Source organism: Prosopis cineraria, unplaced genomic scaffold (assembly GCF_029017545.1).
Source record: "Prosopis cineraria cultivar Desert tree isolate PC_DT_omini unplaced genomic scaffold, ASM2901754v1 PC2, whole genome shotgun sequence".
Classification (NCBI taxonomy): domain Eukaryota; kingdom Viridiplantae; phylum Streptophyta; class Magnoliopsida; order Fabales; family Fabaceae; genus Prosopis; species Prosopis cineraria.
In genome coordinates, this window is record NW_026555333.1 from 2486663 (window position 1) to 2504483 (window position 17821).

The following is a 17821-nucleotide window of genomic DNA, read 5'->3' on the forward strand; positions in this document are numbered from 1 at the left end:
AGAATATAGGGAATTATATTTTTTTGTAATTATTTTTTCAACTACATCCTAGTTCATTTATTATCCTTTTAAAAAATTGATGTGTTAGAATTTTAACTATAATTATCAAAGTACTTATATAGTATATTTAATGAGAATAAAATTAAAAAACGTCAATTTTTTTAAAATATTAGCTTGTAAATCATGAATTAACTATCAACTAGATTTTAACCCCATGCGATGCACAGGAAATTAACATTTGATTATATTTGAAGACAATGAAAAGAAAGCAAGAAGAATATTTTAATAACATTGAAAATAAAAATAAATAACAATATATTGCACCATAATTTTTAAGATTATTTTTTGATTAAATAATAATTAAAGTTATTTTTTGTCAATATTAAGAGTTAGATTGTACCGTTTTTAAAAGTTAAAGGAAAATATTATACAAAAGATAAGTTTACCTGAGAATTTTTTTTTGTAATTTATATTTTTTATAATTTCTGTCCATATAAAAAATTTAGTGATTATTTTATTTTAAAACTTATTATATAAGTATATATTAAATTTTAAAATTTAAATTTAAGTAGAATATTTTATTTTAAAATTTATAACCCATGCAATGTATGGGAATAAAATATAAATCATTTTAATTAAACCTCATCTCATAATTAAATAGTTATCTATTTTTAAATTAACATTATCTTTTTATATTTACTATTTAATTGGGTGTTTAACTCTAAAATAGCTACACATTTAAACATTAAAAATATATTATACTTTTTAACATCCAAACCCTGAGAAATAATTCTTAAAAAATATCTTATATTTTTTAACAAATAGAGTAAGTTTACTAAAATAATATTTCAAACATGTATGTGAAAAAAAATTTAATGAAATAAGAGGTAAATTACTTAGTATAATTTGTGTTTATGTTTATTTAAATTTTATTACATATCTAACACCTATTATTTTTACTTAGAATCTTATATTCACATATAATTTTTACTATGAATCCTAAATAAATTATAGGTTCTACAATCATTTTTTTACCATTGGTAATTTTTTGCAAATCAAACACCTATTATTTCTATTAAAAATCTTATATTCACCATCAATTTTTACCATAAATTCTACGTGATCTTTTAAAATATTAAAATTTTTATATTTTTTATGCATTATCTAAATTTTTAACTTGTATAAATGTTGGTTGCACACCCATGTTTTCTAATGGGAGATCACACATTCACTTTTTTACCGATTGCAACTATACTATTAATTATTTTTAACAAAATCATCTATTAACTAATTTTAAAAAATTATTTTTTAAAATAATTACTAATTTAATTTTATTAATTAAATTATAGGTACCATGCCTACTTTCATATCATTAGAAATTTTTTTTATATATCTAACTCCTATTACTTTTACCATGATCTTTCAAAATATAAAAATATTATTATATTTCACACCTTCTCTAAATTTTTAAAATTTATAAATATATGCCCCCATTCACATTATTTAACTGTAGGTCCACACATCATTTCTTTAAACTATACTACTTTAATTTTTAAGAAAATTAAGTTTATTAAAATCTTACATTCTTTCCATTCCATTAGATCCTCAATTCATATCTATTTTAAAATATATAAATATAAAAAAATTTATACTTGAGCCCAGCTCTTGTACCTCTAGCTTTCAGATTTATTTAGCTAGTTTAATTATTTCAAATTTTTTAAATTTATTTTATTTTATTTTTTCTCTTTATTGAGTCCATAAATAAACTATGTGTGTGTTTTATTTTCAATTCATCAAAAGTTAGTTTGCTATTTATTTAGTAAAAGTTAATTTAATAAAAGTTGGTTGTTATAATGAAATTTGTGTTTGGATATATTTTTTCAAAAGTTAATTGACAAACTAAAAATATTTAAATTAATGATGATTTGTGCTTTTGAAATGTACTTTTAAGTATATAATGACAAAAAAGGATATTGATTTATGATAACTTATAATTTTTATTATATAAATAAAATATATTAGAAATGTTTAAAAAAAATTAAAAAAAATAAAAGGACATAAAATTTAATATGTTAAATTTGCATGTTTATTTACATGGGATTCTTTTTATTTACGTGATCATAATATTATAGAACCAGGTAAGTTTAATTTAAATTTAAAAGAGAAATTAACATGATTAAATGTTTGATTTAAAACTTAACAATAATAATACAAAACAAAACACTTTAAGAGAAGAGTTACAAAGAATAACAGCCATATATTGTGTTGGAGCATCTGATCGTGGCCTCTTAATATGGAAGAAGAGAGGCAGAGTATACCAAAAAAAAGAACAAAGTCAAAAGAGTGGTGAGGTAAAATAAATATTTACATTCTAAATGTGAGTTCTAAAAGCTATCAAAAGTTATATCTTTCAAAATCACATTTAATCACATTTGAAACGTACCTTATGACATACATTCATTTTACATTTTTAATTCAAACATCCTTTAACTTTTGAAAGTGTCAAAGTACTTTCAAAAAGTCAAATGTAATATTCTCAAATAGACTTTATGTTTTTAAAATATTTTGGCTAATTTATATATTTAACTTTTTAAAAAAGTTACAAAATTAAGCTTTTGGTAATTTAAACGTTTTTAGGCAATATTTATATCTAAATAGGAGCATTTTAGTTTAATACATATGATTTAATAATCAATTAATAGTTAGATGAATGAACATAAAATCTTAAAAATAGAATGGAGGTTTGTATTTTATAACTATTTATATTAAAAAAATGATCATATAGGTTTCAAAAAATATAAGATATATATCATTAATTAAGATAAAACAAAAGGAATGTCAAAATAATTTACTCATTTTTAATTGTAAGTTTAATATTAACAATTTAATTTTTTTGCATGTTCCACATTACCTCTTTTATTACAAGGCCAACATATTTTTTTATGTTTTTTATTTTTACCATATCATATCTAAAAAAAAGTAACAATTTTTTTTTAAAAAACGAAGACAAAGTCGAATTGGCATTGTACGTAGATGGATCTTGATCTGACAACTATCATTTTTTTTTAACCAGCAACGACTACCCCACTAAAAAGTTAAAAAAAAAACAGAAAGAGAGATAAAGTTGGAAGGGGTATTGTAAATCTACAGTACCCCAATCAACGGCTTTTTTATAAGATATTATAGATGTTCTATATTTTAGTTCAAATGGAATAATAATTATATTTTTTTAATATTATTTTTATTTGAATTCATTAATTAAGGTTACAATTAAAATCTTATTTTATTTTTAAACAAAATTAATAATTATATTGTTACATATTAAAATAATTAAAAATATTTTATAATAAAAATGAAGGAAACTCGGGGGAGGGGAACAAGATTTGGTGCAAAAGCGCCCTAGTAGTTGTCACTTGTCCCGAGCTCGTGAACCTTTTGTCCTTCAGCCAGCACAACAATATGTTAGATTAAATTTATTGAATTTATCCAATCAAAAAAATAATACTACTTTTATCTCAAATTATAAGATAATTTTAAATAAAATTTTACATATCAATAAATTTTATTAAATATATTTAATAATTCTATCTTTAAAATAAAAATATAAAATTTTAAAAATATCCATCATTTAATATATATTGAAAAAAAAGGGATATAAATTAATTATAAAGAGAGAAAGGATAAAATTAAAATTGATATTTAATGAAATCTTAATATGCTAAAAATATTTTATATTTTAAAATAAAAAAATTTATTTAAAAGTTCCTTGCAATTTAGGACAGAGGGAATAATAGATTTAATGTGAACTAAGCATTAATTAATTAATTAATTAATGAGGATTTAAACGTACATTCTGATGTAAATGACCGTGGCTGCAGGAATCAAACCATGATGTCATAACTATCAATTCGGACGTATGCTTAATTTCCAATAAGTTGTGAGAGAAGGGTGTGAAAACATTGTCGAGGAGGACGACGAAATATAAACAACCACTTTGATTTTTCACATTCCCTGGAAAGTGTACAGCAAGAGATTCATAGATTTTGAAACTTCTTTTAAAACTTAATTTCTGCAGAATGAGAAGCCGTATCGTCCGCTTATAAATCATGAGATATCTTTATTTCTATTATATTTCAACCATTTTAAACATGTATGCAATCCAAACTCAAAATATTCAGACCAACAAAAAAAAAAAATCCAAACTCAAAATAACAGGCCAATATGTTCTCTGGGCGACATGAGACCGTGCAAATGCATTGTAATTGAGATAGGCTCTCAAAAGCCCATAAAAAGGAGCCAGGAAGGAATCGAATAGTCGCTAGTGGCTATGATTAAGATTTGAGAACTTGGAGGAGAATATGGCATTAATAGAGTCAAAATATTGTTGAGCTATTCAATTATACTTCCTCCAACTATTTTATTTACAAGGCAGAAAGAAATTTTGTGTCCATGTAAATAATATTATTAAATTTTTATCATAAACCCTTTCTTATACTTTCCATTAAATATTATTAGTGAAAGAAAGTAATAATACGTTATTAAATCATGTATATATAATAGGAGTAAAATTAAAAATTTACTAACTTTTTAGATATAGTTAATGAGTTTTAATGTTTTTTATAATTTTGTTAAAATATATTAAAAATGATTTATAAAATAATTAGTCGCCCAGGTGAGTTTCTAGGTGGGAATGAAACAAGAATCAAGTATGTTGGGCACTTTCATAGCCTCGTCCTAACAATTCCTCAGTACCCACAGCATTGACGTAATAATATTGCATAATTTAGATTTAGATATTGGGACGTATCTGAATGGGAATATATAGCGGCATTCATTGGTCATTGCGCCGCGGGTCTGCATACTCACCCGCCATTTTTGACGTCCCAGGATTGCAAATAGATCACGTATCCAAGTTAGACACGCGCACACCTTTGACTCGCTATACTCTCTTCGTTTTTATTTATAAAAAAAAAAAAACAACTATTATTTTTTTATATAAATAAAATCACATTTTTTAATATACATTTATTACAAGTTTTTTAAATTATCCTTATAATTTTATCAATAATAAAAATTTAATTAATACAATTAGTAAAGAGTATTGAAGTTTAATTCTTTTTATTTTCAGACATAATTAATTAATTTTCTCAAGTTGTATTATACAGTTTTTTCGCTTACAAATAAAAATAGAGATAGTATATCATTTTTTGCATCCAACAATTTGGAAACATCATCAAATCTTATTCTTGCATACTTAAAATAAAATTATGCATATTAACAAAATTAATAATAACACTTTACAAACATGTTTTTAAAATAAAAATATATTTTTAAAAAATACTATTGATTTAATATTGCTTTAAATTTACTATAAATTCAATTCATTATCCACTTAAAAGATGATATTAAAAAAGTATAATTAATAAAATTTTATTTTTATCAAATTATCTTATATTTTAAGATAATAATTTTTTTTAATATTATTTTATAATTCAAGATGAATGAAGTATATCACAAACCTTTCAATGTCCGCACGTTACATATCATGCACAATATCATATATACTTTCCCTTATTGTATTTTTTTTTTTTGTTAGACTCTGTAGCTCGATATTATAAAACCTAAAAATATTGTCACATCCCATTCAAACTAATCAGAACCCTGCTATGTGAGATTGTTACTACTTTCTCTTTATTGTATACTTACTCCGATCCAAAATATAAACAGATTTTGGGGGCGGGGGGAATCTACATGCCTATGCTCATCCCCATGAAATATATTTTTTCTTTTTTATCTTCAGTCCTAATTATCAATGCACTCCATAATGAATGAGAGATACATTTATACAAATATCTATGTTAATAAATACAAGAGGTAAATTTGGGAGGATTTTTTATATATATTAAGTTGCTTTTATTTTAAACCAAAATTAACTAAGAGGGAATGCTTAGATTTTGGACTGGAGGGAGTATATCGATTGCCTTTTAAAAGAACTGTATAACTCTAAGTAAAAATTACTTTACAATAGCTGTGTAACATTAATTATTTTTTTAAATTTATATTTCTTCTCAATTTTCAATAAAAAATAGAGCATTCTTGTTTTTAAAATTTATGGTATTTATTAGGATTAAAGACAAAAACATGTATCAAAAAAGTTAACAACAAAAATCAAAACTATTTTATATAATTTTAATAATATAACTAATATTTCTTGATCTGGGTTTGCTTAAATGATTGTAGGGAGGAGTATAAGTACTCTCTTGAGAGTTGTGAGCCGGGTACTTATAATTATACGCGCCGTTATTGTCGTGTCCAGCAAAACCCCTTTTTTCATATGTTAAAGTTGGCGTGCCTTCGTTTTTTGTGTAAAAACATATGCTGCACCTCTTTTAATCCCATTTACAGGGCAGGCAAAAAAATTTTTAATCCTATTTATAAGTTATTTTATTAAATTATTGGTATCAATTTTTTTTTATTTTTAAGACAAAATTAATAAATTTTAAAGTCATCTTTATGTTTGGATCTAAAATGAACCATTGAACCCAAAATAACAGAGAAAAAGGAAAATGAAATGACAGGCCAAATACTCGAATAAAAATAAGGCCTAGTTCATTTTTAAATAAAGTTTCATGATGAGCATGTATTAAGATAAGAAGTGTGACCTTTAAGACTTAGAAGGATTGGGAGTGAAAAGTCATTAAAAGGACATGGGATCATTATCCAGTGTGCCTTGAATCTCACTGAACCATGTCTAACACAGATATTTCACAAATGGACTTTTGATTCTTCAGCTACCATAATCTCAAGCATTCAAGCATTAAAAAGGGACCAACTGATGAAATCAATGACATAATCTACACGAAAAACAAACTCACTGCTTAGTTTCAATTTCAATTTACTTTATATTTTGTAATTAAACTTAGATTTTTTTAGCTTCACATTTGTAGTTACTGTAACTTTGTACTTTATTTTTATTAATCAAAAGAACTTTATATAATCATTTTTGCATCTTTAAAACTCCACACCTTTTGCATACTTGACACTTTTGTTGCTCAAACACAATGAATGATTTGTGACAAACAATTTGTGGCACACTTTATCAGACCATTGTGATTAATTAAAGATGCCCAGAACATGCAAAGACAAAAAGATTAATAAAAAATATACTAGTTCTCGTGAACTAAAAGGTGGCTTTGCATACGCAAGGTTGTAAGGAACCATTAGTACATGAAGCTAGGGTGAGTACACATCATGAGTCCATAGTGCCAATGATCATAAAGTAGCAATAGTAGTGTGAGTCCTAATTCAAAGGCAGGTAACAGAACTATAAGTCCTCTGATTGTGTCTAATGAGCGCTGGACCCTTGATTTAAATAAAACACATATTTTCCAAAACAACACTTACTTAAATAAAACAAACACAATTAACCACACAACACACACCACAATATAGCGGTAAATGTTATATTTGCTTCTAACAATTAAATTTCTTCGTACGCGTCGCTCTTTACAATAATGATAATTAATTTTACAATCTACATGCATAATAATACCAAACATAATTAATATGTGCAAGCATCCATTGATTTTAAGGACAAGTTAATCAATCTCGTTAACCTAACACTCTTTCATACATTTTAAATCTTAAAATTTAATCATCTCTATTATTAATTCACTTCTAATACACTCATTTAATCTACCATTAACATAATTAATCTCTTGGAAATTTAATAAATTTCAAAAATTTAGAGCTTGTCTCAAGTCATAAATCATCATCACAATACCTTACACATATTTTTTATAAACCCAAATAAATTCACAATCATTGCAAAGAAATCTCAATTTTTTCTAAATGTTAATTTTATTCAATCTTTATTTTCTTTAAAATCTCTGATTCACTACCACAAAATAAGTTTCTCCGTCCCAAATATATTATTCTAATTCGATAACCCCATTCCATTTGTTAGAGCCATTAACCAACAATAATTTACTCAAATAATCTCAAATCTCGAAAACCCAACGTTTAAAATTTCCTCCAAACTCATTAATATTCATATTTTATCATCAATATCAAAACCAATCCATTTAATAATCAAGACAGCCCTCATTAGCCCAAAATAAGTTATTATATTCAAAACACATCACTATCAAAATCATAAATCACCAAGTTCCAACAAAACCCTCACTTTAATTTTTTAGATCAACTAATTGGGCAAAAATTTAAATTATACAAATTATTGTTTTTATATCATTAACTCTATTAAAATCTAAATTTAAGTAGTCGGTATTTTTAAAAAAATGTGAAAGTAGGCCAAGACCCACGTGCTCAGCACCATGCATTTTTTATTTTTTTAATCTACTTCTTGTTTTTTGAACAACAATACTTAAAAATTACTATATACATATATTAGTTTTTTTTAGACTCAGGGATCTAAAAGACTAAATTGAGTTTATGGATTTTGTTCAAACACAGTTCATTTAATAATTATATAATTATAATTTATAATTTCTTAAATGGAAACAATTTACACGTTTTTATTTAATTTCACTTAATATATAACCCCCTTGGAGTAAATTTTTTTATTCAAATAATTACAATAGCTATGAAATAAATCCATTAAATTTAAATCAATGCTAATAAATATTTACTAAAAAAATAATGATTTGGTACTTTAAGAATATAATTATAATTAGTGTATCTTCACTACTAAAAAAATTAAATTTAATCACAGATAATTTTGTAAAAGTTTAAACCCATCACTAATTATAATTATTCGTGATAAATCAGTGACAAATTTTGAAATTCATCATTTTTATTTCAATATTCACAATTTTAGCGAAGAATATCATCCTATCACTAAGTAGTCACGAATAAAAAAAATCTTATATAAAATAAAATCAATAATCATATAGAAATGTAATAATAGACAAATGTGTGTGTCTACACAAATTTTTAGTATAATTTTTTTAATATTTTTGAAAAATATAATTCTAATAATAAAAATTGTATCATACTTAAAAAGAAATAAAACACCTAATTTTATTATACAATTTAATTATTAATTTATATATATATTATAAATAAAAAGTACTCTTTCATTTAAAAATATAAGATATTTTTAGCTGAATTTTACTGCTCAATAAAGTAGTTGGCTACTTTTAAACTAATCCTATCTTTTTATATTTATTTCTATTAAATACTCTATAATAAATATAAAGTCATTATCAATAGGGATACTTTAAAAAAAATAATAATTATACCTTAAAATATTAAAAATATTTTATATTTTTTAATATTTAACTTTTTAAAAAATATTTTATATTTTTAAATGAAAAAAATATAATATTTAATTCGGCGACAGCATAATAGTCATGGTTGTAGAATGACTGATAGTGTGTATAAATGCGCGCGCGTATTTTTATCAAAAGTTGAGCTTTAAACTAAAGGTTGCTTGTCGTGGTCAAGAAATTTTTTTTTTTTTTAAAAAAAAAACCCCTAAAGGTTGCTTGTAGCTGAATGGGCAAAAAGTAAATGTTATAAGTTTGAAGCGCTAAAAGTTGTTGGTTCAGATCAAAGGGGGCATCTTCTATGATCCATATCATAAAGCACGAGGTCATAGGTTTAAGTTGTGGGTGGCTAAGGAAGGCAAGAAGAATTTCAATAATTTTTTCCATCCTAAAAAAAAGACTAAAAGTTATCGATAGACAGTTAATTATGGGTAATTCCATTACAAAATTAATGACGGACACACAATTATACATGAATTATTGATGCTATATTTTTCATGAATTTAATGATGAAAATTTTTATTACTGAATCAAAAATTAGTGACACAATTTGCTGTTTAGTGATGAATTTGGCCGTCATTAACATCATTTTTTTCTATCAGTGCTTGATCAAGATTTTCACCGATTTTATATTCTATTTCGTTAGATCATAACCATACATGCCTTTATGCCTTAACAACCATACAATCATATTTTAATATCACCCTATATTTTATGTGTCAAAATTGAAATATTACAAATAGAGCTATTAATTAAGGTTGATCTCACTTTTAAACTTTGGCCACTATTTTATGATATAAAATAATAATTCAGATTTAAAACAGCCGATTCTTTTAAGGCTAAAAATAAAAAAATCTAGCCCTTTCAAACCTTTTTATTTTATTTAATTTCAATATAAAAAATAAAAGATTAAGTGTCTAACTAAAAGAAATAAAAATCATAAATTCATTAATCCCTTTCTCATTCATTTGTAAAGATTTAGTGAATAATTGATATTGTTATTTAGTATTAAACTTTGATGTTAAAGTTTTATATATTTATTGTGGTGTGAATTGTCTTAAATTTATTTTTTAAATTTAATCTTACATGTAATAATAGCTTTTTTTAATATTATAAATTTAGGTTTGTAAATTGAAAAAGGAAGAACATACGCTACTCATTTAGGCCTGCTAACCTTCAAAAGTCAACCCTTTAGGTTTGGATTAGCCATAATTGACCGTTCTCGTTATAAATGATACATTTAACATAATTAATTAATACTGCACAAACCCTTGCAAGGTATAATTATATCCACGGCCAACATTTAAAAAAAAAAACTAACTTATATATAGGACATTATTCCCTCTAAACCACAAGGTAAATTAATTTTTAAAAATTTTACTTAATTTAAAATATACGGTATTGAATATGTGTTATACATACATGTATTTTTTTCAATTATATCTTTACTTTATTGAATAATTAAAAAAAGTGTTTTGAACAAGCCCAATGTTACATTTAAATATTCATTACACTAAAAAACATAATTAAAAATATGTGAGAAATTTTAAAAAATTAATATTTTGTCATTATTTTTTCATAAATGTAAATTAGTTAACAATCACTTACATTGAGGTCGGAGAGGAGTATTTTATAACACCAAGTATAAATAGCATTAAATTCTTATTTTACACAAATTCCCTTATTAAATGTATTTAGAGATAAATTATATAAAAAGAGAGATTGACGGTGATTAAGATAAAATAATTTTTATAATTAGTGATTTACTTTGGTGAAAAGTGACAGTTTTTTTATTTTTTTTACTATTTTAGCTATACAACCACTTTTAATTTCTTTTCTTAGTCCTTGTAAAATAATAAAAAGTGTCATATATTCGATTTTAAATTGGAGGGAGTATGAAAAAATTAACTGTTCCACACTCATTTAAAAAATTTAGTTAATTTTTATAATCACGCCTGATGTTAGGAGTAGCTTTTTTTCCTGAATATCCCTATTATTACTTTTAATTCCGTGGTCGAGGGAAAGATATATTTGCCTCGCGAAAACACAGCAGCCAGCGGGGGATTTGAACGAGGGGCATACTTTATCAGAGACGTATATGCTTAACACATCTGGAAAAATACGTTGTCTTTGCTTTTAAAAAAAAAAAAAACAAAACCAAAAACATAACTTGTTGTCTACGATAGATGGATGAGTGGAGATTTTCGGTGGCTTCAAGTCGTGGTTGATCTTAGCCTTCCCTCGGTGGTTAGCATAGAGCTATCACTCTAGCGATTTGCCCTTTATAGTTTATAGTCAATGCAAAATTCTTGGTTTTTGACAAAACCAAAAAACCCAACCAACGCAAACACCCCCCCGGCAAAAATAAAGCAAAGAAAATGACTCGTTAATCCCTCTTGGGATAGAAATTGTGTTTCTTGAAAAAGCAATTTATTTAATAAAAAAAAACAGAGAAAATTATTAGAAAGTTCTTTCTTGAAATTAAAAATGTGTTGGAGGACCAAAGGATCAAAGTGCAAACTGATAAGTTTAGAGTGTAAACAGATAAACATAAAATTTCAAGCCTATCTGCTTGCACTCCAATCCTTTAATCTTCCAGCATAATTTTCACTTGAACGGGAGGTTTACAAGAAATGTTTACAAGGAAAAAAAAAAACTCAAAAAAGCTGTCCTAGGCCCCCTCCGGCGTTGATTTAGCATATAAGTACTTAAATTTAAATTTAAATATAATATAAATACTGCTCCACAACCGGATGCAGTACTTATTAGTAATTAATTAATCTCAGTTTAATGGAACGGCCACTGAGAAATTGAATAATAAAGCCTTTGGTTAGCAAAGAACCCAGGGGTGTTATCCAACACTTAACAGTAATACCAAATCTCCAATGAAGCTGTCTTCCCCTAAATGAGATTGTCTTCTCCACACTGTCGCCTGTCGGACAACAACACATAGAGAGAGCCAGTCGGATGCACCCTGACTGAGCGACGACCGACGAGCATTTTGACGCAGTCTGGTTTGGACTCAACGCACAGCCCATTTAGCCCACAATAAACCATTGGCTTATTCTCTAAAGAGTTTTCAAGTGTGCTAACTTTGGTCCGACTTCGCAGAAATCGAAGAGGCAAAAGAAGCAGAAGCAGTAGGTGCATGTGGTGTCTAATCGAGTTTCTCGGGTGGGCTACAGCAACTTTAATCCTTTATGGTGTCAACCACCGTCGTCGATAGCGCCACCACTTTAATCATATCCCCAGCCTAACCCCCCATTATCCCCCTAAATTCATGCCACTTCCCCGAGGTTGTTTCTTTCTTTACTCTCCCCAACCTGTCCCACCAAGCACTGGGCCCCTGATTTATCAACTTGCCAATTTTTTACAACCTGATACTCATCAATAATCATGAATATCACCACATAACCTCACTTTTTATTTTTATATTATCCCTCATGACCCCACCCCTCCTCTTTATAAGCTGACATGTGCCGTGCAATTAATCAAACCAGACCGCCGAGATCGCTCTGCTAGCTATACTTAGTAGTTAGTGGGCTCGGCTCTAGAAGCAGCCAGGAGTGAGAGGATGATGTGGGAGGGAAGAGGCGGTGCCGCTCGAACTCTGGCGCCCGGGATGCTGCTGCTGTGCTTGTTACTTCAGCTTCATGCCGCAAATGCAGCAACCTACACGGTGGGAGGGTCTGGAGGCTGGAGTTTCAACTCCGATACCTGGGCCAAAGGGAAGAGATTCCGAGCCGGCGATGTCCTCGGTGAGTACTTCTCTGTCACCTCCTGCTTATTTCCCCGCTACTGCTAAATGCCCGAGAAAAAGTTGAAAATTTAGTGACAGTTGATGAATGACGGCAGTCTTCAACTACGACGCGACGATGCACAATGTGGTGGCGTTGAACAGAAATGGTTACAAGAGCTGCAGTGCCCCGGCGGGTGCCAGAGTGTTGAGTTCAGGGAAGGACCAAATAAGGCTAGCGCACGGGCAGAACTACTTCATTTGCGGCAATCCTGGCCACTGCCAATCCGGCATGAGACTTGCTATTAATGCAGCGTGATGGAGCCCTTTCATCATCACCAATACTACCATCTTGATTTTCTGTTAGTGTTAGCTAGTGTGCATGTGAGTGCTGTAAACCTGTAACGATAAAATTCCGCGAGTAATGAGCTGGCTAGTTATGGAACGCGCACGAGTTTGCTTCAAACTCTCCATGTTTGTTTGTGCCTGTCACTGTCACTTTGAGTCAGTGATGAGTGTGATCTGTCGGGCAAGGCAGGGTTGATCCATATGTCGAAGTCCTCGACTGCATATCTGGGTTAGGATTCTGTGCGCGCGCGCGCGCGCAAATATGTGTGTGTGTGTGGGTGTGGGTAGTTCGCTGATCACCACCGCATTACAAATGTGTGTTTCGGTTCGCTTCATTCAACGCCAAACTTAACATCTAAACCTCAAAATTATTCGAGCGCCGATCACCAGGGAGCTTTTTCATTCTTGGGATTAGCTAGTACCAACTTCAACGATGCTGGAACGCTTTTTTCCTTAACTAAAAAGGAAAAAAGAGATTAAATTAGTAAATCCGATGAAGAGTAGTCAAGCACACCTCTTTTTCCGTCAAGCAAAAAACACCAGTACAGTTGAATTAGTTAAAAAAAATTAATGGAGGCGAAAAAAGTTAAAATAGACTTTTAATGGAGCAGCAAATGAATGAACAGAGGGGAGGGAGGGCAACCAAACAGGAGGGGACAACACAAAGTGATTGGCCCATTTGATGTCAAGCAGGCTAGGTAAGAGTTAAAACTTAAGGGTACAACACCATTCGTCCTGTTTTAATAAATAAAATATTTTTATTTTAAATTATTTTTTAGGAGGGATAAAAGTATGCTCCTTTTTTTTTTGATAATTTTTTAATTCTGTTATTTTCTATTTACGTGACATGTATTTTGGTATCAATTTATTTTTAAACTTTTTTGAAAAAATATTGGGCAATTTAAAATTTTATTAAAATAAAATTTAATAAATATTGCTAAAATATTTACTAACATTTATTAAGAAAATGATTTTCTAGGAAAATTAATATTAATTAAGTCTATTAAATTTTTTAGGTCATTGTCTGTAATTTTTTTAATCAACTAACGAACAAATTAACTGATATTTAGAATTGAAATGTTATTTATTTTTAAGGTTAATATGCAATTTGGACCCTGTAGGTTCAAGGGCAATTTAAACCCTAAACTTTAAAAATATATATTTTAAATTCTAAATAATTAAAGTCAGGATAATTTTGCTACTATCGTTTAACTTTCAACAAATGTTCCTCATTTATTTAAAAAAATTACATTTTAGGCTCTAATTTGACAAGAGTTTGTTGAAAGTTAACGGTAAGGGTGAAATTGTCCCAACTTTAATTGTTTATGGTTCATAATGCACCTTTTTAAAAATTTAGGGTTTAAATTGCTCCTAAATTTGTAGTTTAGGGTTCAAATTGTATATTAATCCTTTTGTATTTTAAAAAATGCTCTCTAATAAATAATAATTCAACAGTAATGAAAAAAGTGTATTTTATATATTATATCAATTTTTAAAAAGATTTTGAAGGAGCATGTAAGTTTTTTAGTTTGAATTAATCAATGAAGGTGAAAATTTATAAAACATAACCAAATGCTTTTATGATAAATAAGGAGATAGAAAAAAAAGTGTGAAGATGAATCTATTCTAATTTTTTCCGTAACAAAAAGTGATAATATTTTTTTCACCAATATTATTATGACATTCCATTATGTCAAAGAACAAACAAGAAAAAATATAAAAGTGTGCTTGTAACAAAAGATCATGTTACGCTCCTAACGCTGCCACTCATAGTTTATCAAAACCCAACCTAATAAGAACAAAAATAGTCAATTTGATACCGTCTCATTTATACCTACCATAATCTCCACCAAAAATTGTTTTGCTCATGATTAAAATTTACAACTTTATTTTATATAATTTTATCATTATCATTGTCATTATTATTTACCTTTTTTTATTCCTTTTTCTCATATCTTGAAAATTTTATAATATTACCATAGATTAATATGTAATTTAAACCCTAAATTATAGGTCTAGAAGTGATTTGAACTCTACATTTTTAAAAAGGTGCATTCAAAATCTTAAATAATTAAAGTTAGGATAATTTTGTTGCAGTTAACTTTCAACAAACGTTCATCAAATTAAGGTTTAAAGTGTAATTTTTTCTAAATGAATTTAACGGACGTTTGTTAAAAGTTAACGGTAGGGGTGAAATTGCTTAAATCTTAATTTTTCAAGGTTAAGAATGTATCTCTTTAAAGTTTAAGATTTAAATTACCTTTGAATCTATAGTCCAAATTTTAAATTGCATGTTAACCTATAAATTAATATCAAATGACATCTCATGTTAATAGAAAATGACAAAGTTAATAGATCACTAATTAAAAAAATTTGCTTGTCTAAAAAATAGTTTAAAGAAAAAATGCTCTACTTATTAATATAAGATGTCTAATGTTTTTTTGAAGAAAAATACACATTTTAGCCCCAACTCAAAATCATGATCATGGGTGATTGGAAGTGGGGTTGGCCCTAGTAACGATCATTGTGTCCCTGACTCCCTTCCCTGATGCCAGTCTAGTGAATTGAAGTCTCTCTCCTCTCTTTTTTGAATAACCAAGGCAACCTAAAATCCTTGTTGAAACATTATAAAAAGAAAAAACTAAAAATTAATTATAAGACAAATGAAACCTTCTTCCAAACTCACGTAAAAAAACAAATCTACAATGATTTGAAGTTAATATGAGAGCAAGATATTTTCATATCAGCCTGTTACAAGACCATTATGCTTTCTCCAAAAAGCTATCTCAATGAAGTATGTAACACACTCATTTATATACTCAAAATTCTTTTCAAGTTCCTTTGATGCAGGACATAACAATTATTTCGGCCAATCTATGAAGCCCCATTACTTGTAGCTGTTAGAAGAGTCCACCAATCAAGCAAACTCGATTCCAATTTTAATACCACTTTGTCATGAGAATATTATTTTTTTTTCAAAAGCTAGCTCAAATATACAATATATCTGTTCATATATCAAGGCCCTTTCTTAAATTCCTCTTATGTGGGATGTAACAAGTTGCCCGCTATATTATATTTTTCTGCCTTTCTTCCATTTTAAGCGTCTTTCACTTCATCACCTCGGTTTGCCATCTTCCATATTTGAGGGTTAAAAAAAAAGGTTGGATAATTATATTTTTAATATTTTCCTTGTTTGGGCTCACTCCAGGTCATTGGGCCCATGCCTGTTTTCTTCTATTATTGTATAGCCTTCTTGATTTTTGTGCTTGCAACTTTTTGTGAGGGTTGTGAGTGGCCCAGAATGATTGTTGAGCCTAATGGGGAGATGAATTTTTGTCTTTTGCCGTAGTTACGTAATTCCATTGCCAATCGTCTATTTGCATTGCTTCTCTTGCTGCGTTGCAGCACTTGACTAGAGTTCGAATATTTTATTAAACATGCAAGTAATAGGTATTCCCTGTTTAGTAACTTGTTCTCATAACAATTTTTTGTTCTGTAGAATTAGCGCCATACAAAGTTCAATTATATTGTCCAACTCAAATAAATATGGTTTGATTCAGTTTAGTAAAAAATATTAGTCCAAAGGATAAAAAAGATTAAATACATTATACTAACCTTTTGAATTAAATTGGACAGAAGATCAAACTCTTATACCACTTAGTTCGATCTGATTCTTTAAAATTATCTCAATATAATTTTAATTTTTTTAATTATATTTGAATAGATTAAAGTTTGAATGCACTGTTTACTTCCTTTACATAATTTTAATTTAATTTGCTGTCAAATTATTGTTGCAATGTAGACTAGATATGGTAAAGTTTGTTAAATGCCATTGTTGTTGAAATCATAAATTTGAATAATATAGATTGTAATTGAAATAGTTATTGTTGTTGGAGAATAAAATATTCTTTATGAGATGCTTACAAAATATAGAAAACTCAATTTATTTTTTAAAAAATTGTGATTTTAAAGTTTTAAAATCAATATAAAAAAATTGATATCAATACAATTTTTTTTTAATTTTTTAAAAATATTTATAATCATGTACTTAAATATATGGTATCTTAATATAAAATAATGCAAAACTTAAAGAATTAATTAATATTTAATATATTTTTAAAAAATATAATATTTTTGTTTGAGCATTCTAGCCAAGCTTGAACCTAATTGAGTTTAATCCAAAAAGATCTGAACATTAAATTTAATAGAGCATTTTGATCATTGCATGTCTAAACTTATTCACTCTTTATGTTATCTGTTTTCTGTATCTTTTCGCTATTTTTATATTTGACTTTTCAACTTCTCATACAAGCTTTTGTTCAAAATCAACATACTTTTATTTCATTTTTCATGTCACTGTTTGTCATGCGCGTTGTATGGAAAAATATTTAATTGCCACGACTATGTAATACCCAGATTTTACAATGTAATAGAACATTTCATTACATTA

The 17821-nt window shown here is 27.4% G+C and overlaps 1 protein-coding gene across 1 annotated transcript; it reads left to right on the forward strand.

The window, feature by feature from the left end:
- Nucleotides 1-12772: 12772 nt before the first annotated feature.
- On the forward strand, nucleotides 12773-13489 carry LOC129303836 (basic blue protein-like). The gene is made up of 2 exons (XM_054943378.1): nucleotides 12773-13045; nucleotides 13143-13489. Exons 1-2 carry the CDS (start codon nucleotides 12862-12864, stop codon nucleotides 13340-13342), a joined length of 384 nt encoding a protein of 127 aa, XP_054799353.1. The 5' UTR covers nucleotides 12773-12861; the 3' UTR covers nucleotides 13343-13489.
- The last annotated feature ends 4332 nt before the right edge of the window (nucleotides 13490-17821 follow it).

What these genes read in the sequence shown, in the direction of transcription:
- LOC129303836 (XM_054943378.1), top strand. Translation starts at nt 12,862, where the DNA reads ATGATGTGGGAGGGAAGAGGCGGTGCCGCTCGAACTCTGGCGCCCGGG. An exon ending in CCGAGCCGGCGATGTCCTCG is followed by an intron (nt 13,046 to 13,142) that starts GTGAGTACTTCT and finishes GAATGACGGCAG; the next exon opens with TCTTCAACTACGACGCGACG.